The sequence below is a fragment of the Leguminivora glycinivorella genome, chromosome 1 (assembly GCF_023078275.1).
Source record: "Leguminivora glycinivorella isolate SPB_JAAS2020 chromosome 1, LegGlyc_1.1, whole genome shotgun sequence".
Classification (NCBI taxonomy): domain Eukaryota; kingdom Metazoa; phylum Arthropoda; class Insecta; order Lepidoptera; family Tortricidae; genus Leguminivora; species Leguminivora glycinivorella.
This window is the reverse complement of record NC_062971.1, coordinates 9,501,407-9,523,941: the sequence shown is the minus strand read 5'-3', so window position 1 is coordinate 9,523,941 and position 22,535 is coordinate 9,501,407. Positions and strand designations below refer to the sequence as shown.

At 39.4% G+C, this 22,535-nt stretch overlaps 2 protein-coding genes across 5 annotated transcripts in view; one reads left to right on the top strand and one right to left on the bottom strand.

Annotated features, from left to right (window-relative positions):
• Positions 1-213: 213 nt before the first annotated feature.
• Positions 214-5,893, top strand: LOC125226728 (histone acetyltransferase type B catalytic subunit). Its single transcript, XM_048130817.1, has 8 exons — positions 214-559; positions 646-815; positions 906-1,077; positions 1,576-1,735; positions 3,233-3,398; positions 3,714-3,862; positions 4,156-4,324; positions 4,772-5,893. Exons 1-8 carry the CDS (start codon positions 499-501, stop codon positions 4,937-4,939), a joined length of 1,215 nt encoding a protein of 404 aa, XP_047986774.1. The 5' UTR covers positions 214-498; the 3' UTR covers positions 4,940-5,893.
• Positions 5,894-6,127: 234 nt separating this feature from the next.
• The window catches only part of LOC125226542 (protein male-specific lethal-3), a 32,820-nt gene continuing 16,412 nt past the window's right edge, over positions 6,128-22,535 (bottom strand). For all 4 annotated transcript variants that reach the window (XM_048130534.1, XM_048130556.1, XM_048130542.1 and 1 more), the window contains 4 exons: positions 11,199-11,304; positions 9,719-9,806; positions 9,087-9,171; positions 6,128-6,807 (listed from right to left, as the gene is read on the bottom strand). In XM_048130534.1, the coding sequence (XP_047986491.1) occupies positions 6,735-6,807; positions 9,087-9,171; positions 9,719-9,806; positions 11,199-11,304 (352 nt within the window). In that variant the 3' untranslated portion in view covers positions 6,128-6,734. The remainder of the gene's footprint in view (positions 6,808-9,086; positions 9,172-9,718; positions 9,807-11,198; positions 11,305-22,535) is intronic.

Here is a 22,535-nt window from a genome sequence, read left to right as displayed (position 1 = left end):
GTCAGTGTCAGTTTGAACTGTCAGATTGCATACAAGTTTTTTTTAAGATTATGAATTTTTAAGACTGTCTGTGGGAAGCCTTACGGTGCTTGAGAAAAGGATACCTATAGTTTTCTTAGTTCTTATTTACTGACAGATTGTTTGACAGAATATATTTGAAATTTTAAGCATAGACAATAGATATAAACTGTCAAAGCAAGGTTGTCAAAAAAGTGTCAAAAGGAGTAATCGAGACTGCGATTTTGGTTGATTTTTATTCACAATCCCTGAATTTTAAAATTACCGTTAAATCCGAGCTCTATGTATTGCATTTAATTTGTAACAAAAGAAGTTCTTCTGCAGTGTACTAAGTAGATGTGTGTAGTTCGTATAGAAACATTTCTGTTATTTGATTTCGTTTGTCAGTTTTTCTTACAAGTTATTTTGCGCGGGAAGCCGGGAATCGCATCTAAAATCTTGTGATGAGAATTGAACCTGATTTTTAAGCCCACCTTCAACATGACTGATGCTTTGTGCCATTTAGTTGTAGACGGCAACGAGGTATTGGAACTAAAATTAGGTGAGTAGTATAATCATGTCAAGGCAATCCAATATCCAATACATGACGACGGGGTAGTACAACACATAACCTTTTTTTGTTTACAGTGAGGTCTCCAGATGATATCGAGGATGAAGAAACTAGCTTCGCTCCAGAAATGTGCCACCAAGTGTTTGGCGAGAACGAAAATATTTTTGGTTACACGGATTTGCGTATACGGCTCTACTACACTGCTGGGAGTCTTCAAACATATCTCGGCATCGAATACTCTGAAAAGGTAGCTTTTTAGTCAAATCTACAATTCATAACAATAAATTGCATGTTTAAATTTTATTTACACATATACCTCGATTTTTTGTAATTACAGATTGAGCCCAGTATTTCTGAAGGCATGAAAGCTGATGATGTAGAAGGAGCTATGAAAAAAATCTTGGCACCTGGTTATACAACAAATTTAGACCAGTTTGTCTCATTGTTAGAAAAGGACAAAGCATTCAGGCCAATGGGAAAAATGCTACATTCCTTTACAGCAACATCTCGTAAGTTATTTTTAAATTAAGACATGGGTATTATATTATAATTTCGATACAATGAAGATTATAAATATATATGAAAGTGACGATTTTATGAAGTAGTCTGTACATCTGTTATTCTGAACAGTAACCTGTAGCTCTAAGTCAAAGGAACTGGGCTGAATGAAGATGACAAGTGATCGACAACCGGCCTGCTACCGGCCAGGTGTCCCTACACTTCATCTATTAAAAGCATACAGTCTTGCAAAAAAGAGTAGAAATCAAAAAGAGACAATATTGTAGAATTGTCCATTTAAAATCAATTTGTGTGAAATATTGGGTCAACAATGTTGCCTACTTTTAATTTTTGTCAAGCTGTACTTCACTACATTAAAGAGAACAGACCATGCCAAATTTATACTTCCTACAGAGGTCTATAAATATCAAAGAGTTGTAAAATCGAACAGAAGATAATTAGTGTCATTAGAAATAAACAAAGTCCTTATTGTTGTAATTTGCCATTAGATGACGGGGGAGACAAACACACATTTGAAGTGTACTTCTGTGACACAACCACCCCAGGTTTTCTGGCCTTCCATGAGCGGCTACAGACGTTTCTGCTGTGGTATGTGGATGCAGCCTCCTTCATTGATGTAGATGATGACCAATGGACCTTCTTTACAGTGTAAGTTTCATTGACAATTAATTAAAAAAAAATGATCCTTTAGGTGGGAAATCGTCCAAAGATGTGTTTCAAAGAACCAATAGAATTACTTCACTTGTTTTCATTGTGCAGCATGCAGTGTCTTTTTTAGGGTTCCGTAGTCAACTAGGAACCCTTATAGTTTCGCCATGTCTGTCTGTCCGTCCATCCGTCCGTCCGTCCGCGGATAATCTCAGTAACCGTTAGCACTATAAAGCTGAAATTTGGTACCAATATGTATATCAATCACGCCGACAAAGTGCAAAAATAAAAAATGGAAAAAAATGTTTAGTTAGGGTAGGTCCCCTACATGTAAAGTGGGGGCGGATTTTTTTTTTCATTCCAACCCCAACGTGTGATATATTGTTGGATAGGTATTTAAAAATGAATAAGGGTTTACTATGATCGTTTTTAGGGTTCCGTAGTCAACTAGGAACCCTTATAGTTTCGCCATGTCTGTCTGTCTGTCCGTCCGTCCGTCCGTCCGTCCGTCCGTCCGTCCGTCCGTCCGTCCGTCCGTCCGTCCGTCCGTCCGTCCGTCCGTCCGTCCGTCCGTCCGTCCGTCCGTCCGCGGATAATCTCAGTAACCGTTAGCACTAGAAAGCTGAAATTTGGTACCAATATGTATATCAATCACGCCAACAAAGTGCAAAAATAAAAAATTGAAAAAAATGTTTTATTAGGGTACCCCCCTACATGTAAAGTGGGGGCTGATATTTTTTTTCATTCCGACCCCAACGTGTGATATGTTGTTGGATAGGTATTTAAAAATGAATAAGGGTTTACTAAGATCGTTTTTTGATAGTATTAATATTTTCGGAAATAATCGCTCCTAAAAGAAAAAAAGTGCGTCCCCCCTCTAACTTTTGAACCATATGTTTAAAAAATATGAAAAAAATCACAAAAGTAGAACTTTATAAAGACTTTCTAGGAAAATTGTTTTGAACTTGATAGGTTCAGTAGTTTTTGAGAAAAATACGGAAAACTACGGAACCCTACACTGAGCGTGGTCCGACACGCTCTTGGCCGGTTTTTTTGATAATATTAATATTTTCGGAAATAATCGCTCCTAAAGGAAATAAAAGTGCGTCCCCCCCCCTCTAACTTTTGAACCATATGTTTAAAAAATATGCAAAAAATCACAAAAGTAGAACTTTATAAAGACTTTCTAGGAAAATTGTTTTGAACTTGATAGGTTTAGTAGTTTTTGAGAAAAATACGGAAAACTACGGAACCCTACACTGAGCGTGGCCCGACACGCTCTTGGCCGGTTTTTTAAACACATCTCTCACAAAACATCTTTGGTTGTAACATTAAGTTTAGGGTAAAATCAGGACAGATTGTGTTGGTATAACATTACATTAAGAAAAAATGATATGTAAAATATCACATGTATAAGGCGGTTGTGTCTCTCAAATGCCAGTGTGCAGCTGCTAGTTTCAGTAATGGTGATGTAATAAATGAGTACATCCATTCCAGATTCGAGAAGTACCCGACGAGCGAGGGCGGCCACGCGTACGCGGCCGCGGGGTACGCGACGGTGTACCGCTACTACGCGTACCCCGCGCACGCGCGCCCGCGCGTGTCGCAGGTGCTCACGCTGCCGCCCTTCCGCAAGCTCGGCGTCTGCGCCAACCTCCTTACGGTATGCATTACAACTGAATTAGGCCAACAAATTCGGACGAATAAGGGCGCAATTACATCTATAGGTTGCCTGTATACTATACATTAGCCTATAATAATTTGTTTTAATAATCTGATATTATGATTCTTGTCTCCAAAATAAAGAGATAAAACATACATTAGGTAATTGGAACTTTTATACCACGTTTATTTTAATTCCTTACATGTTAAGTCTAATGTGAAGTCCTTGACCAAAGAAAAATACCAGTGTCACTAATAATCATTTGTTTTTCTTTAGTTTTAAAATGTATAAATATTCAATATTGTTCTGTTTCAGGCCATCTATTCTCACTTTGTAATACTTCCAGAAGTCATTGATATGACTGTAGAAGATCCATCTGAAGATTTTCAGAGAATCAGAGATTATGTAGATTGCAAAAACTGTGAAACTCTACCAGCATTTTATCCAGCAAAGCTTTATCAAGGGTGAGCACTATCAAACTTTTTATCGCCAACGAAAAAAACAAGAGAGCAATCAATACCTTCATGAAACAATCATTGTCATGCTTCATAATCTTCTAAAGCTGCTAACACAGTATGGGGTGTGCTAACCTGCAAGGTCAACCACAGGCCATCCTTTAACTGAAGGCGAGAAAAGAATATCTTTCTCTTCCAGGATAGCCCTGCATGATCCAGTAATGTGTTAACAGCTTCAGAGTTACAATACAATATGTTTAAATAATTAAGTTGATGAGTGAGAGTTTGTTAATGGTGTTCAGGTTTTCGCCTGAGATGGTGTCGCAAGCGTGCGCCAAGTTCAAGATAAACAAAAAGCAGGTGCGGCGCGTGTACGAGATCCTGCGCCTGCGCGCCACCAACACGTCCGACAAGACGCAATACCTGCAGTACAGGCTCGACGTCAAGAACAGGCTCAACGCTCCTTTCCAGGTATACACACATTTTATTCATTAATAGAACAATGGATGAAATAAGCATAATATACATTGTACTTAGATAAGTTCCACTATTTAGTCGCAATAAGGTTTATGATTGGTGAGTCAACTGACGTCTGTGGGTTCAACCTAATATGGTTCTTCCTTGCGTACCGTTAAGGTTTGAGACGTACGCATGCACCTACAGGAATTAATGATTAAAATAATTAATGTCGTGTAATATTACTAGGGTAATTAAGGCAATAGGTACTAGTTATCATAGTGTTATCGTGCTTAAGGCAAGCTGGTGATAGTTTTTGACACTATAAATACATCAATCAATCGGTAGATACTAAATACATCAACGTGTTTAATGTTCTTAGGTTTGTGCTTTAAATAATATAAAAATCCTCTTCGCTCCATAACACCACTAAACATTTGAACCGACCGTTCTATTTTGCAGAAAAAGAAATTAGAAATGAAGAAACTGGAGAAAGTTCTGAAGCCGGAAGAGTACGCGGCGACGCTGAGCTCGCTCGGCGTGAACGAGACGCAGGGCCGCCTCGCCAGCCAGTACCTCGCGCTGGAGGCCGACTACCGCCGCGTGCTGCACCGCCTCGACCACGACTAGCGCGGGGCACACCACACCGACCACCACCGAAGCGGCTGAACTAATACGACGATCGTTTACAAAATATGCTAATTGAAAATTGTAATGCATGTTATATTAGTCTATAAACGGCTGTCGCCTGGGCTCTTGCACCACGCATGTTACATATTCAGTTCACATTCGTGGTTGTCAAATACGAATACTTACATTTACAATTTACTTACGTATTAGTTCAGTTGTTTTGTTTCACAAAACTGTCCAAAAATGTATGTCTAATTATAATGTCGTATTGTAATGTATCCAGTATGAGTTAATATTTTAGTGATTTTTTTATATCATTTTATGTAAAGACGTAATTAGTTCTTTATGAGATGTAAAATGATCAAAATGTAAGGTCTTGTGAGAAAACAATGTTGTATATTTGGCTGTAACAAACAAAGATCTAAGTTTAGGAATTTCGACTTATTGAAAAATAATGGCAGGGATTAGAATAGGATGTCTAAATGCATCAGTTTAAATGTTGATGTTGGTTAAGAGAAATATTTGTCTGTTGAATTGGAATTTGTGTGTAGTTTTTCCTCGGAGCTGGTTTCTTTTTTTTTTTTGTTGGAAAGCTAGACTAGTCATTAATTGTGGAATTCCATACTTAAAATGTAACTACATCGATTCATTCAACAGCTTCCTTGTCTCATTTGTATAGCATAGAGTATTTTAACATCTTAGACGTAAACTCATACTCATACTCTCATTTGGATATGTCAAAAAATACTATTTCTGAGCCACCTACCATTTCAGCTAATATAAAGCATTCGTGGTACTTTGTTAACATTGTAACTCTCCCAGATGGGTTAACATTAATTAGGTTGTTAATAACATCAACACATCATTAATTACGTTTTATTTTTCGCTAATACTTTGAACATTATCTTAATTTAATTGGATAAGTTTTCAAGTAAAATGTTGATTTTTATAATACTATTGTTTTTTAATCCCTTTCCATCTTTGAAATGAAAGTACATAGATTCTTGTTTCCTATTTCATTCGTATTCTAAAACTTGTACATATGGCCTTTTAACAGTTTCGACATAATAAAAAAAGGCTACTTTGCGCACTATGGAGGAATAGTAACATAACATTAAAATAAATTTCGTTGGATGGTTGAGTAATTACTATGGTGTGGCGAATCAATAAAACAAAATTTTGTTAATATTTATATTTAAAGTACTTGACCAATCACAAAAAAATGCTAGGTCTAGGTATTTAGCATATGCAAACAAATACAGATCTGTGTCACAATACTCAAATTATCAGCTGTAAAATTCTTTGCACAATTTCTTTCTTACAATCTCTCTCAATTCTCTTATAGAATAGAAAATGCACATAACTTTGCCACACTATATCTTAGCTAAGGCACTGGTCTTACTGTGAGCTAGTAAGCCATGAGCTATCGGCTATAAAAACGAACAAAAGATAAGCACTCCCGTGCAAATAAAAAAGACACGGCGATATTGATAATTCACCGCTGGGCGAGTAACTATAAACATCGCCGCGTCTCTTTTATTTACATGGGAGTGCTTATCTTTTGTTCGTTTTTATAGCCGATAGCTCATAGCTTACTAGCTCGCAGTGGGACCAGTGCCTCAAAAGTACAAATTAAAAAGTGGTAACACTATTTGTAACCCACCATAATACTTAAGAATCTGTTTGAAGTAAAGAAATTGCATAACTTAACTTCATGAAGTAAGCTACCAATGTATCATCTATTTAGAAGTAGCAACTATGTATTTGTTATGATGAAACTGCATAGATAATATGTTCAATGCGACCGCGATACGTTATCCGCTATATAGTACATCTCTCCAAACCATTCACTGTGCTCGTCTAAGTACCTGCAAAATTAAATAAAGTTTCAATTAGTTAATCAACTTCGTTTAATAGTAAGGCGGCGGAATTGAAAAAAGTCGTCTAGTTTTGAAGTTGATGTGACTGGAGAGTATACTGCCGACAAGTGGTATCGTTGTGATCGGTAGACTTTACTGAGTACGAAATAATGACTTGTCGCATTCTCAGACTGTGGGGGGGTTAACTATGACGTCACAAAGATCGCGGTCCCGGGTTTCATTTTTTTGCCAATTTGTCTAGAACCCCTTATCCAATTTTGAAAAATGAGGTGTCGATTGAAAGCGTATAACATGCTGATTAAGATTTCTTATATGTGAAAAGTATAGTTTTGTTAGTTATTTTTTAATTAACAATAATGCAAAAAATACTTTTTTTTTACTCTCTTTTTTGATTTTTGTGACTCAAAAAGGCAATGAAAACGGCCACTTAGCTAAAAAATATGTTATATAAATCATTTAACTACATTATTAAGCTATCTGTTTCTTTTTAAATTTCTACGATCGGATAATAAATAAGCAAACTACAACCACATACCTGTAGGCGGGGAGTACCGCTTGACACGCGTTCCCATACATTCGGCGTCTATCAAATTACACCTCGCGCAAAATTCGTTTCAAGCAGATATACCTCTAATCTTATTCATCGTAACCTATCAATATTGGTATCATTTGAAAGTACAATTAAAGTACTTTAAGAAACAATCTCAATCATTTTCTTAAAATCAATAATCGCCAGTCTGCGGTGGTTACAAAGGAAAAAGTGGGTATGCAATTTGACTGGTTTCCTAGGTTTGATACCCTAGACGAGTTTAAAAGGGAGGTAAAGGTGACATATGGGTTGTTCTCTGGCCTAAAAGCTATACAGAGGGTCAGGGGAGAAAAAAAACTAGGGTTTAAGTTTAGTTTTAAGTTATTTTTTCTTTTATTTGTTGATTTTATTGTGTTAAATTTTTTTGTAATTTTATCAAGGATACACGTTGGTTTCTTTTGCTGAAAATTCCCTTTTTTATGAGAAATGTTATAAATTTCATGGCATTTTCCGATAGAGACTAAAATTAACTTTCAAATAAGGCCACATAGTCATACTGGTACATAGTCATACCCTTAATATTATATAAGTAAAAGTATGACTATGTGGCCTACTGATACATAGCCATACCCTTAATATTATATAAGTAAAAGTATGACTATTTGGCCTTATTTGAAAGTTAATTTTAGTCTCTATCGGAAAATGCCATAAAATTCATAACATTTCTCATAATAAAGGGAATTTTTAGCAAAAGAAACCAACGTGTATCCTTGATAAAATTACAAAAAAATTAAACACAATAAAATCAACAAATAAAGGAAAAAAATAACTTAAAACTAAACTTAAACCCTAGTTTTTTTCTCCCCTGACCCTCTGTGTAGCTTTTAGGCCAGAGAAAAACCCATATGTCACCTTTACCTCCCCTTTTAAACTCGTCTAGGGTATCAAACCTAGGAAACCAGTCAAATTGCATACCCACTTTTTTCCTTTGTAACCACCGCAGACTGGCGATTATTGATTTTAAGAAAATGATTGACATTGTTTCTTAAAGGACTTTAATTGTCCTTTCAAATGATAGCAATATTGATAGGTTACGATGAATAAGATTAGAGGTATATCTGCTTGAAACGAATTTTGCGCGAGGTGTAATTTGATAGACGCCGAATGTATGGGAACGCGTGTCAAGCGGTACTCCCCGCCTACAGGTATGTGGTTGTAGTTTGCTTATTTATTATCCGATCGTAGAAATTTAAAAAGCAACAGATAGCTTAATAATGTAGTTAAATGATTTATATAACATATTTTTTAGCTAAGTGGCCGTTTTCATTGCCTTTTTGAGTCACAAAAATCAAAAAAGAGAGTAAAAAAAAAAGTATTTTTTGCATTATTGTTAATTAAAAAATAACTAACAAAACTATACTTTTCACATATAAGAAATCTTAATCAGCATGTTATACGCTTTCAATCGACACCTCATTTTTCAAAATTGGATAAGGGGTTCTAGACAAATTGGCAAAAAAATGAAACCCGGGACCGCGATTTTTGTGACGTCATAGTTAACCCCCCCACAGTCTGAGAATGCGACAAGTCATTATTTCGTACTCAGTAAAGTCTACCGATCACAACGATACCACTTGTCAGCAGTATACTCTCCAGTCACATCAACTTTTTCCGAGACCCTCTCGCCGCTCTACTATAAGGTTATGTGTATATTGTAGGAATTTATAGCATTACTTACTGGACGAACATATCAATATGCTTTAGTATGAGTTTCAATTTGAAATCAGGCATCTGGGTCGCATTTAAGAAGTCCGGTAATTTCACTAGAATGTAAAAAAAGCAATATTAATAAATATTTTAGGACATGTAAGTCCCTAAGCCCATGTAGGGTATAGTGTGGGTACCCAAACAACGACAATAGGTATAATATACAAATACTAAATACATAGAAAACACCCGTAACTATGTACAAATTAACTCTTTTACTAGGATTCGAACCCAGGACCATTAGCTTCAATAAGTCACTATACATAATTATACAGACTAGGACAGACTGGTGGTTGAATTTATCCATGTCTTTTCCATCACGGTTCTTAATTAAATATAAGGAGTTTAGGTTTAAATACATTTATTCCCATTTAAGATATACATCACTTCCATGAGAACATTGTTATTACATAAATACATCATGCATTTAACTAGGTTATTGTCACCGTAATTGTTAAGAGTTTACTGAGCGGATGCTGCCCTTACCCGTGACATGGGAATTTATCTATTATTACTCTTGATAAGTCACGATAACTAAACGCCATATAAACAATGGCTTATCACTATATCAACAGGAAAAAGAAAAAAAAGCAAAATGTTTACCGAATAGTCTAGCCAGATGTATGGCGCCGTAGACCCGGCACGGGAGATGCTCCGTGCCCTCTCGAGGGATGATCTGCCACTTGGCCACCTGCACACGACAACAATATGAGACAAAGTTCATGAAATATTATGTGAGCCGATCTTGTTCTAATTAGGTACATATATGAAAATAGGTGGACCCAATAAGTCGCATATTTACAGTTTTCATTTTAAATCTTTATCCTATTAGCCGAAAGGCGTCAAATACTGCACATAGGCCTCCTCTAGAGATCTCTTATTACCAGAGAGTAAATGGCATAACATAATCGCCACGCTTGGCAGTCGGGTATTTTTTTTTTAACCGACTTCAAAAAAAGGAGGAGGTTCTCAATTCGACTGTTTTTTTTTTGTATGTATGTTACTCGATATCTCCGAGAGTCGTGGACCGATTTTCAAAATTTTCTTTTAATTTTTAATTGAACGGGTATAACCCCGAGATGGTCCCATTGGCACCAAGTCGGGATCTGATGATGGGATTTTGGAGAAATTGAGGGAACTCTTCAAATGTTATAGGCACATGTAATGTTTTTAGTGTATTTTTCAAAGGTACACCAGTATTTACGCCTGATGGTAATAATTTTATGTGGCTGAGCTGATGATGGAAGGTCAACTCCTCAATACTTAGGAGTTAAAGGATAATTCTTTCACTACTGTACATATATTCGGACTGATACATATAATATCAATAGGAACCACTAAAAATCAACAAATAAATAAACTTTTTAACAAAAAATAAAACCGCCTTCAAAAATAAGCGCGTTACAAAACACGGAGAAACTAAAAAGCAAAAAATAATAAACCTTTGAATTCAGATTCCTTATCGGATTGAAATAATCTAAACATCCAAATTATAAACAAATCAATTATTTTTGGAGTTGGGGCCAGCCTGCGTATGGTTGGGTAGGGCAAACAGGAAATAGCAAGGCAGCGAACAGGTCTGGTACCGAGTACAAAAATAATTGATTTGTTTATAATTTGGATGTTTAGATTATTGCAATCCGATAAGGAATCTGAATTCAAAGGTTTATTATTTTTTGCTTTTTAGTTTCTCCGTGTTTTGTAACACGCATTTTTGAAGGTGGTTTTATTTTTGTAAAATACTAGTTTCGATCGATCATATCATAGCACTCTGTGATAATAACAGGCGTCCCTTATGATGCCGCCGCCTTTGAGAAATGGGATATCGCCCCAATAGGTATTAAGACTAAATTCCACACAGAGTTCCATAGTATTCTACGGAATGTATATAGACGCCATTTGTAGCTCATGCCGCCATGTGCCCGTGGCCGGCAAACCGTTTTACTTTGTCGCTTAGTATGAGCAGATTTGATGAGAAAGAAGGTGTCAGGGCGTGTTCATGGTAAGCGACAAAGTTGTGTGTAATGCTGGCCGAGGCCGAGGACAGGAATGGCACGTTGTTTAGTGATACTCGTAGCGGTACCTTCTCGAGCAGCAGCGACAGCGGCGTCCTGGTGGGCGGCGCGGCGGGCTCGGCCTGCGCCGGCCGCGCCCAGCACTCGCTCAGCGACGAGCCGCTGCTGCCCACGCTGCACATGGAAATATAATTATTTATTTATTTATTACTAAAAACATGTTTACATGACATTACAGTAAAACCAATGCGTCACAAAACTTAGATAACAAAAAAGAGAGTAAATAAAGAGAACAATAATAAAAATAAAATTAAACAATTGATTTGGGCGATGACGTCACAGCGTGGCTCCGTTGCGTCGTTTGCCCCGGTGTGGGATTTGGGATTATACACGGTCAAACAAATTTGACAGTAGAAAAAGTCACGATATTCAAATTTTCTAGGGTGATAAACATTTGCGCCTATATTTTTTAAACTGGTCGCTTTTTTAGTGCCGAAAAAATAACTTGACACACTTTAGTAACCGAGTCGGATACATCATTTATTTAAGAGTAGAGACATCCTCTCTGCATAGATATTGGTTTGCAGGGGGAGGGATAGATAGTGGATCACCTCTTTCTACGTTTGACTGTGCTACACCTTCAGCAGAGCAGGAGCAGCAGTCGCAGTGGGTTGATTAGGGTGGAGGATTATCGATTCTACAGGCACACATTTGTCACCATAATAATGTTTGTCAAAACATTTGTAGCCTAAGACCGGTACGATATTTTTGAAAATAATTCTATAACAGTAGTTTTATTTCATATACAGCGCTTAATCGCAATTTAAAAAACCTATATTTTCGAATCCACCAATAGTTTGGAATGGATGATATTAAAAAAAACTACGCCTAGAAATTAAGCGTTTTCTTTCAGCAAAATACCTCACAGTAATTTAATGGTGGAAACATGTAGAAAAAAATCAGTTTTAAGGTTTACAACCCGAAGCCACCTAAATATATGACGGGAAATAAGACTATTTTTATTGATATAGAATTTTTGAATTTTGTCTAACGTGCTCTAGAGCTGAAATAATAACAGATATTTTTAAGCAGAAATCAATAGCACATAATTTTTCAGATATTTAACATATAAAACCACCAATATATTTATATGGAAATAAAAAATCTAAATATTTGACCGGGCAAATTCGAAACAGATAATAGTACGAGGTTGACTTTTATTGTCCCTATTTAACAATATTAACAGCATGAGAATCCACCCAATAAGTTTGACCTTTATTTAATACTTTAATTTATTTAATATATTTACATTTTTTGCGTGGTTTGGTTTGGACCTTAGTGTCTTACATTTAGGAATCCATATGGCAAACCACCACGCCGGTGGAGCTGGGCCGAGGGTAGGTGATGAGCCGTGTCGCATGCTTTTTATTCTGTTCTTCTATTACACATTAACGTAAATGAGGAGGCACACTGACATTTTGCCCCGCCAGGCGGCGCCTATGCATGTCACTGTCATTCATATGTGAGAGAGAGAAAAAACATAATTATCAGCTTCTCGCTCTCACGTCTCACGGACTAATAGGGTGGCGCCATCTGTCATATCCTTTGAGTGTTCCTCCTCATTACATGCCTGTTTCTACATAAGTAATATTTTAAGTAGATTAAAAACAGACGTTTCCCACCGATAATAAAGTCCAAAGTAATTAAAAAAGTTACACATTTATTTTAGGCATGCGATTTGACAGTCGTCGAAAAGAGTATATACTTGTCAGTACATACATCTATCTCACGTTTTTCTCTTCTACCATTTGACAGATCTCCGTCATCTTGTGAAATGTATTCTTCCATTCTTCAGAATCGTTGAAGCAACGCTTGTTACAAACACGCGAAAGCTATGCAAAGTCTAATTTCGACCCATATGTCACGGCCAGGTATAGCCCCGGCGATTATCGTTAGACTTACAAGCCACAGGTCACAAGTTCAAATCTCAGTCGTCGCATACGTTTTTACAGCTTTTTTAATTCATTTTTTAAGGTTTTATTTATATTATAAGTTGATGAGTACAAGCTACTGCAATGACATTAAATACAAGGACGCACAATTCATAACAAAAATGTTTTAAAAATCTGGGTCTAAATTGCATTTATAACATTCTTGTTGATGCTAATAACGTTAACTTCTTATCTGCTTAGGAAAAAAATCGTTCATGCCATAACCAACATAGTGTATAAAGGGTTGTCTATTGTTTGCCCGACAGTCATTTAACATAATATTCATATGCCCGAATCTAACTTGCCTGAATTTCATTTGCCCGAATGATTTGTTTACCATAAAAATTGTATGACATACGGGTTGTTTATCCGAACATTACCTTCCATAATCATACAATGCCATACTATTTGTTAGCCATATTATTAAGTGCAATAATATGGTTTAATATAATATTCAAACGCCATAAGCAATTATTGCCATATTAATTGTTGCCCATATTATTACCTAACCTACTTTCTGATAGCAGTTTCATTTTCCAGGGGGTCACAGTTCTAACCTAACCTAACCTACTTTTCAAGCAGTTTCATTTTCCAGGGGGTCACAGTTCTAACCTAACCTAACCTACTTTCTGATAGCAGTTTCATTTTCCAGGGGGTCACAGTTCTAACCTAATCTACTTTTCAAGCAGTTTCATTTTCCAGGGGGTCACAGTTCTAACCTAACCTAACCTACTTTCTGATAGCAGTTTCATTTTCCAGGGGTCACAGTTCTAACCTAACCTAACCTACTTTCTGATAGCAGTTTTATTTTCCAGGGGGTCACAGTTCTAACCTAACCGAACCTACTTTCTGATAGCAGTTTCATTTTCCCGGGGGTCACAGTTCTAACCTAACCTAACCTACTTTTCAAACAGTTTCATTTTCCAGGGGGTCACAGTTCTAACCTAACCTAACCTACTTTCTGATAGCAGTTTCATTCTCTAGTGCTTCTAGTAGTGTTGTCTCTGTGATAATTACGAATTTATGATTCATATTGATGATTCTGCCAAATCATATTATGGAAATTGACTTTTCTGGTCGCTAATTTGGATGACAAATGATAGTATGGAATGTGGTAATTACTGATTTCGATGATTCTGACAAATGACATTATGGAAACTGACTTTATGGGAAACAAAGTTTCTGGCACTTGATTAATATAGTAAACAATGATTATGGCATAAGATGTTATGAGAAACAATATTATGATTGTTGAATATGGTGGCAAATAAAATTATGGCAAATGAAATTCTGGCAAATGGGGGTATCCCTGTATAAAGACCTAAGTATCAAAATTGCAAATGGAACTGCCACACACTAAAAACTCTTTATCAAAATACCTTTTGTCATAATATGCTCAAATGACTTATATGTCAAAATGAATTGCGAACGAATATTGAACGAATGGAGCCGCTACCAATATATAATAAGTATGTAGGTATTAGATATTTCCAATTTATTCCATAAATATAAATACCTAAACTAGTTTTTTAAAGGTGCGCGGGGCCCGAGGGCCCCGCGGTCTTTCTTGTTGCTTTTTGTTTTTTTGCTTTGCTTGTTTGTTTTTTTGCTTTTCTTATTTGTTTTATTGCTTTGCTTGTTTGCTTTAGCCTTTGCGTGCCTGGGAGCACTCTCTGCCCGCAGCTTGGCCTACGGCCTCGCGTGACTGGGAGCCTGTCAGACACGCTCCGGGCCTTCGGACCTACGCGTAGTTACTGTGGGGGTTGTAGGGAAGTTGGTGCTTAAACACGACCCAATAGTAAAAGTGTCTTGAGAAGCTCACGAGACACTTTTACTATTGGGTCGTGTTTAAACTCAAACATCCAGGACCGCCGGCGAGTCGATCAGGGACGCTCCGGGCCTTCGGCCCTACGCGGAGCTCGGCCTTCGGCCTTCGCTGGGTTTCGAAGCTCCGCGTCGGGCCTTCGGCCCGCCGCTACGCTTATTATGACACTTTTAATTATTGTTCTGCTTGGGAGCACAGTATGTACGCAGCTCGGCCTACGGCCTTCGCGTGCTTGGGAGCACTCTGCCCGCAGCTCGGCCTGCGGCCTTCGCGTGCTTGGGAGCCTCTCAGACACGCTCCGGGCCTTCGGCCCTCCGCGTAGTTACTATGGGGGTTGTGGGGAAGTTGGAGCTTAAACACGACCCAATAGTAAAGTGTCTTGAGAAGCTCACGACGGGCCTACGGCCTGCGGCCTCCGGCCCATCGTTTCGCTTCTCTAAGACACTTTTACGCTTAGACACTACGGCCTGCGGCCTCCGGCCCGTCGTTTCGCTTCTCTAAGACACTTTTACTATTGGGTTGTGTTTAAGCTCCAACTTCCCGGTCCGCCGGCGAGCCGATCAGGGACGCTCCGGGCCTTCGGCCCTACGCGGAGCTCGGCCTTCGGCCTTCGCTGGGTTTCGAAGCTCCGCGTCGGGCCTTTGGCCCGCCGCTTCGCTTATTTAGATACTTTTTGTTATTGTTTTCTTGGGAGCACAGTCTGCACGCAGCTCGGCCTGCGGCCTTCGCGTGCTTGGGAGCACTCTGCCCGCAGCTCGGCCTGCGGCCTTCGCGTACTTGGGAGCCTGTCAGACACGCTCCGGGCCTTCGGCCCTCCGCGTAGTTACTGTGGGGATTGTAGGATTTGTAGGGAAGTTGGACCTCCGGCCCGCCGCGTCGCTTTTTAGACACTTTTACTTATATTGGGTTGGTAAGAAAGTAATGAGCGAATCATAACCAATATTGTAATTTTTTATTTAATTTATTATTTTAATCATTTATCAAAAATATAACGGCCTTCGTTATCTACTACTTGTCTCCATCGTTCTGGTAAAGAATGAATAGCATCGGCGAAGAAGTTCTTAGGTTTAGATTCAAAAAACTCAGCTATGTACTGTCGTAGATGGGCTTGATCATCGAACTTTTTTTCATTCAAGGCATTGCTTAGCGATCTGAACAATGCGTAATCCGTAGGTGCCAAGTCTGGAAAGTACGGTGGATGAGGTATCACTTTCCAACCTAGCTCCAATAGCTTTAGCCGAGTCACTTTTGCAATGTGTGGGCGAGCATTGTCGTGTAAGAAAAAAAACTTTAGCATGCTGTGGACGATTCTGACAGATTTTTTGGTTTAAATTTTCAAGCTGATTACAGTATACTGATGCGGTAACAGTCATTCCACTTGGTAGGAGTTCCCAGTGAATAATACCATGAATGGCATGAATATCCCACCAAACGGACAGCATAACTTTTTTCGGGTGAGGCTCTGTTTTTGGTGCCTCTATTCCTTTTTCGTTTGGAGCTAGCCACTGACGTTTGCGTGTGTGATTTATATACAAGACCCATTTTTCATCTTCAGTGATAAGATGGTCCAACCAGTTGAATGTGCGGCGAAAAGACAGAAGTTGTATGCAGATATCGGCACGGCGGTTTAGTTGATGTCTATCAAGTTCGTGCGGTATCTAAACACTGTATTTGTAGTTTTTTCCCAACACGTGTAAATGTGTTTCTATGGTGACATGGGAGCAGCCTAACTCGGTAGCAAGAGTACGACTCGTTAGCCTCGGATCTCCTTCAATTAAGGTTTTTAATTTGGCTACATCAATCTTCACCGGTCGACCAGACTTAGGTTGATCTGATAATGAAAAGTCGCCACTACGAAACCGCTGGAACCATCGTTTCGCCGTGGCCTCAGACACAACTTCAGGAGCAACACGCTGACATATATTACGCAGTGCTTCGGCGGCTGAATGGCCAGACTGAAATTCATATAGTAAGCAATGCCTTACATGCACTTTTAATTCGTCCATTTTATTCCTTATATTAGCTCGGCGACAGCTAATGAATGACTGACGAGAAACTGTGCGACTCGCCCTTTATATACTTTCGACCATAGAAGATTCTAGAACTCTCTCAAAAATTGTATGTGGAATTCAATCGATCGCTCATTACTTTCTTACCAACCCAATATTTTCTTGCTTGGGAGCACTGTCTGTACGCAGCTCGGAACTTGGACCGGAGCAATGACCGTCGGGCTGTAGAACGCTCCCTCAGGCTGGTAGGGAAATTTGACTTTGTCCCCTCTCGCCGCCGTTTTTGACTTTTCCAAAATTTTTTTTCTCATTTCTATTTTTGGCCCCCGCTCTTACCACGTGCCAAATTTGAACGCGCTCGGACCGAAAATAAAAAAAAAAATTTCAAAGTCGGCCATTTTGAAATTTTGTAAATGCCATTCGATGGACCTCAGATAACTGTACAACATTAGTTTAAGCACTATTAACCTTTTTCCTACCGTTACGGAGCTATGGGGATTTAAAAAAAAAACCTCCATACAAACTGGTAGGGAAATTTGACTTTGTCCCCTCTCGCCACCGTTTTTGACTTTTCCAAATTTTATTTTTCTCATTTCTATTTTTGGCCCCCGTTCTTACCACGTGCCAAATTTGAACGCGCTCGGACCGAAAATAAAAAAAAAAATTTCAAAGTCGGCCATTTTGAAATTTTGTAAATGCCATTCGATGGACCTCAGATAACTGTACAACATTAGTTCAAGCACTATTAACCTTTTCCCTACCGTTACGGAGCTATGGGGATTTAAAAAAAGGACCTCCATACAAATTTCAATTGGCCTTCAAAGGGCGCCATTTTGAATTTTTCAAAATTTTCTTTTTGTATACTAATCTTGGGGTGGCTGTCTACCCGCGTGCAAAATTTCAGCGCGCTCGGACCATTTTGAAATTTTTCAAAAAAAAAAGTCGGCCATTTTGATTTTTTTTTAATGCCATTCGATGGACCTCGGGTGACTGTATAACATTTGTTTGAGCACTTTTCACTTCTTTGTACCGTTACGGAGCTATGGTAATTAAAAGAAAAACCTCCACTCAAATTTCAATTAGCCCTCAAAGGCCGCCATTTTGAATTTTTCAAAATTTTCTTTTTGAATATAAATCTTGGGGCCACCTTCCACCCGTGTGCCAAATCTCAGCGCGCTAGAACCATTTTGAAAATTTTCAAAAAAAAAAAGTCGGCCATTTTGATTTTTTTTTAATGCAACTTTTTTCTACTCGGATACCTGTATGACATTTGGTCGAGCACCCCCCGGCTATCTCTTACGGTTTAAAAGTTGCCATACAAAATAAAAGTGGCCAGTTTTCCCACATTTGTAGCACTTTTCAATTTTTTTTTATTTCATTCGAATCAAGGCCGCTTGGAGATTCTACGACCAAAATTTGAGCACTCCACGATAAATTTGAAAAATCGTCAAAAAAAAAAGTCGGCCATTTTGAAAAAAAAATGGCGGCGTCAAAAACTGCCCAGGGTCCTCTATGACATTTGGTCGAACACTCCCCGGCTAACTCCAGCCGTTTGGCCAGGCCGTCCAACATTTTTTTACCCGGAACCGGTAGACCGACGGTCTGATCTATCCGGGGTCGCAGGACCAAACTCTATACGACCACACCAAACACTGCCACCTTCAAATCCCCCTTCTGCCTATTTTTGGAAAAATGTCAGTCGGGTTGTAGCTTTATATTATATAGAAAAGGCCGCAATTTTACTTCTTCATTACATAAACTTTAAAAATACCCTACTGTATCATCTTTATCTTGGTCACTTGTACTCCGTTTATTACAATAAATGTATGTAATGTATGTATGTGTAAATTTCCTAAAATAAATGTCATATCTTGTTGTCACAAAGAAAAATTTACAAGGCTTCCAAGAATCTCGAGCTGGAAGGATACAAATTAAAATATTTTCTATGAAAATAATTAAATTCGACAGCAGACAACCCAAAGGTTTATCGGATTTATTTATTATAGCCATTTGTTTTAAATTAAATACCAGTGGTTCTGATCTGATAGTGTGGGATATTCTTTAAAATTTATTTTCAAAAGGAGATTTAATGTTGGTAATGCCATTCAAATAATATTAGAAGTGTCTAATACGCGAGTGTTCGAATTTAATTATAGGATAGCACATATTGAAAGTACTGTAATATGGGTACAAAAGCCTGCCTATTGAAATATAAAATACATAGCAAAAAGTATAGAAAGGACCTACTTTTCGACTTTTTATTTACACTACGTACCGACCATACAACTGACTCTAATTAATCTTGGTATTAAAAAGAGTAAAATGTAGTACGTTTTCACATTATCCGATCCGATATCGGATGTCGGACCGATATCTATATAATATAAAGCTACAACCCGACTGACATTTTTCCAAAAATAGGCAGAAGGGGGATTTGAAGGTGGCAGTGTTTGGTGTGGTCGTATAGAGTTTGGTCCTGCGACCCCGGATAGATCAGACCGTCGGTCTACCGGTTCCGGGTAAAAAAATGTTGGACGGCCTGGCCAAACGGCTGGAGTTAGCCGGGGAATGTTCGACCAAATGTCATAGAGGACCCTGGGCAGTTTTTGACGCCGCCATTTTTTTTTCAAAATGGCCGACTTTTTTTTTTGACGATTTTTCAAGTTTGTCGTAGAGAGCTCAAATTTTGGTCATAGAATCTCCAAGTGGCCTTGATTCGAATGAAATAAAAAAAAAATTGAAAAGTGCTACAAATGTGGGAAAACTGGCCACTTTTATTTTGTATGGCAACTTTTAAACCGTAAGAGATAGCCGGGGGGTGCTCGACCAAATGTCATACAGGTATCCGAGTAGAAAAAAGTTGCATTAAAAAAAAAAATCAAAATGGCCGACTTTTTTTTTTTGAAAATTTTCAAAATGGTCCTGGCGCGCTGAGATTTGGCACACGGGTGGAAGGTCGCGCATAGATTATTATTCAAAAAGAAAATTTTGAAAAATTCAAAATGGCGGCCTTTGAGGGCCAATTGAAATTTGAATGGAGGTTTTTCTTTTAATTACCATAGCTCCGTAACGGTACAAAGAAGTGAAAAGTGCTCAAACAAATGTTATACAGTCACCCGAGGTCCATCGAATGGCATTTAAAAAAAATCAAAATGGCCGACTTTTTTTTTTGAAAAATTTCAAAATGGTCCGAGCGCGCTGAAATTTTGCACACGGGTAGACAGCCACTCCAAGATTAGTATACAAAAAGAAAATTTTGAAAAATTCAAAATGGCGCCCTTTGAAGGCCAATTGAAATTTGTATGGAGGTCCTTTTTTAAATCCCCATAGCTCCGTAACGGTAGGGAAAAGGTTAATAGTGCTTGAACTAATGTTGTACAGTTATCTGAGGTCCATCGAATGGCATTTACAAAATTTCAAAATGGTCGACTTTGAAATTTTTTTTTTTTTTCGGTCCGAGCGCGTTCAAATTTGGCACGTGGTAAGAACGGGGGCCAAAAATAGAAATGAGAAAAAAAAAATTTGGAAAAGTCAAAAACGGTGGCGAGAGGGGACAAAGTCAAATTTCCCTACCAGTTTGTATGGAGGTTTTTTTTTTTAAATTCCCATAGCTCCGTAACGGTAGGAAAAAAGTTAATAGTGCTTAAACTAATGTTGTACAGTTATCTGAGGTCCATCGAATGGCATTTACAAAATTTCAAAATGGCCGACTTTGAAATTTTTTTTTTTTTTTTCGGTCCGAGCGCGTTCAAATTTGGCACGTGGTAAGAGCGGGGGCCAAAAATAGAAATGAGAAAAAAAATTTTTGGAAAAGTCAAAAACGGCGGCGAGAGGGGACAAAGTCAAATTTCCCTATCAGCCTGAGGGAGCGTTCTACAGCCCGACGGTCATTGCTCCGGTCCAAGTTCCGAGCTGCGTACAGACAGTGCTCCCAAGCAAGAAAATATAAGTAAAAGTGTCTAAAAAGCGACGCGGCGGGCCGGAGGCCGCAGGCCGGAGGTCCAACTTCCCTACAAATCCTACAATCCCCACAGTAACTACGCGGAGGGCCGAAGGCCCGGAGCGTGTCTGACAGGCTCCCAAGTACGCGAAGGCCGCAGGCCGAGCTGCGGGCAGAGTGCTCCCAAGCACGCGAAGGCCGCAGGCCGAGCTGCGTGCTGACTGTGCTCCCAAGAAAACAATAACAAAAAGTATCTAAATAAGCGAAGCGGCGGGCCAAAGGCCCGACGCGGAGCTTCGAAACCCAGCGAAGGCCGAAGGCCGAGCTCCGCGTAGGGCCGAAGTCCCGGAGCGTCCCTGATCGGCTCGCCGGCGGACCGGGAAGTTGGAGCTTAAACACGACCCAATAGTAAAAGTGTCTTAGAGAAGCGAAACGACGGGCCGGAGGCCGCAGGCCGCAGGCCCGTCGTGAGCTTCTCAAGACACTTTTACTATTGGGTCGTGTTTAAGCTCCAACTTCCCTACAATCCACACAGTAACTACGCGGAGGGCCGAAGGCCCGGAGCGTGTCTGAGAGGCTCCCAAGCACGCGAAGGCCGCAGGCCGAGCTGCGGGCAGAGTGCTCCCAAGCACGCGAAGGCCGCAGGCCGAGCTGCGTGCAGACTGTGCTCCCAAGCAGGACAATAATTAAAAGTGTCATAATAAGCGAAGCGGCGGGCCGAAGGCCCGACGCGGAGCTTCGAAACCCAGCGAAGGCCGAAGGCCGAGCTCCGCGTAGGGCCGAAGGCCCGGAGCGTCCCTGATCGGCTCGCCGGCGGACCGGGAAGTTGGAGCTTAAACACGACCCAATAGTAAAAGTGTCTTAGAGAAGCGAAACGACGGGCCGGAGGCCGCAGGCCGCAGGCCCGTCGTGAGCTTCAAGACACTTTTACTATTGGGTCGTGTTTAAGCTCCAACTTCCCTACAACCCCCACAGTAACTACGCGGAGGGCCGAAGGCCCGGAGCGTGTCTGACAGGCTCCCAAGCACGCGAGGCCGCAGGCCGAGCTGCGGGCAGAGAGTGCTCCCAAGCACGCAAAGGCTAAAGCAAAAAAGCAAACAAGCATAGCTCAAAAACAAAAAGCATAAGCATAACTCAAAAACAAAAAGCAAAAGCAAAAAACAAAAAGCAAAAGCAAAAACAAAAAACAAATAAGAACACCGCGGGGCCCTCGGGCCCCGCGCACCTTTAAAAAACTAGTCTATATAATATAAAGCTACAACCCGACTGACATTTTTCAAAAAATGGGCAGAAGGGGGATTTGAAGGTGGCAGTGTTTGGTGTGGTCGTATAGAGTTTGGTCCTGCGACCCCTGATAGATCAGACCGTCGGTCTACCGGTTCCGGGTAAAAAAATGTTGGACGGCCTGGCCAAACGGCTGGAGTTAGCCGGGGAGTGTTCGACCAAATGTCATAGAGGACCCTGGGCAGTTTTTGACATCGCCATTTTTTTTTTCAAAATGGCCGACTTTTTTTTTTGACGATTTTTCAAATTTATCGTGGAGTGCTCAAATTTTGGTCGTAGAATCTCCAAGCGGCCTTGATTCGAATGAAATAAAAAAAAATTGAAAAGTGCTACAAATGTGGGAAAACTGGCCACTT

Coding starts and splice junctions, on each gene's coding strand:
- LOC125226728 (XM_048130817.1), top strand. CDS start 499: ATGACTGATGCTTTGTGCCATTTAGTTGTAGACGGCAACGAGGTATTG. Junction 1,078..1,575: donor TTCCTTTACAGCAACATCTC/GTAAGTTATTTT, acceptor ATTTGCCATTAG/ATGACGGGGGAGACAAACAC. Junction 3,863..4,155: donor CCAGCAAAGCTTTATCAAGG/GTGAGCACTATC, acceptor AATGGTGTTCAG/GTTTTCGCCTGAGATGGTGT.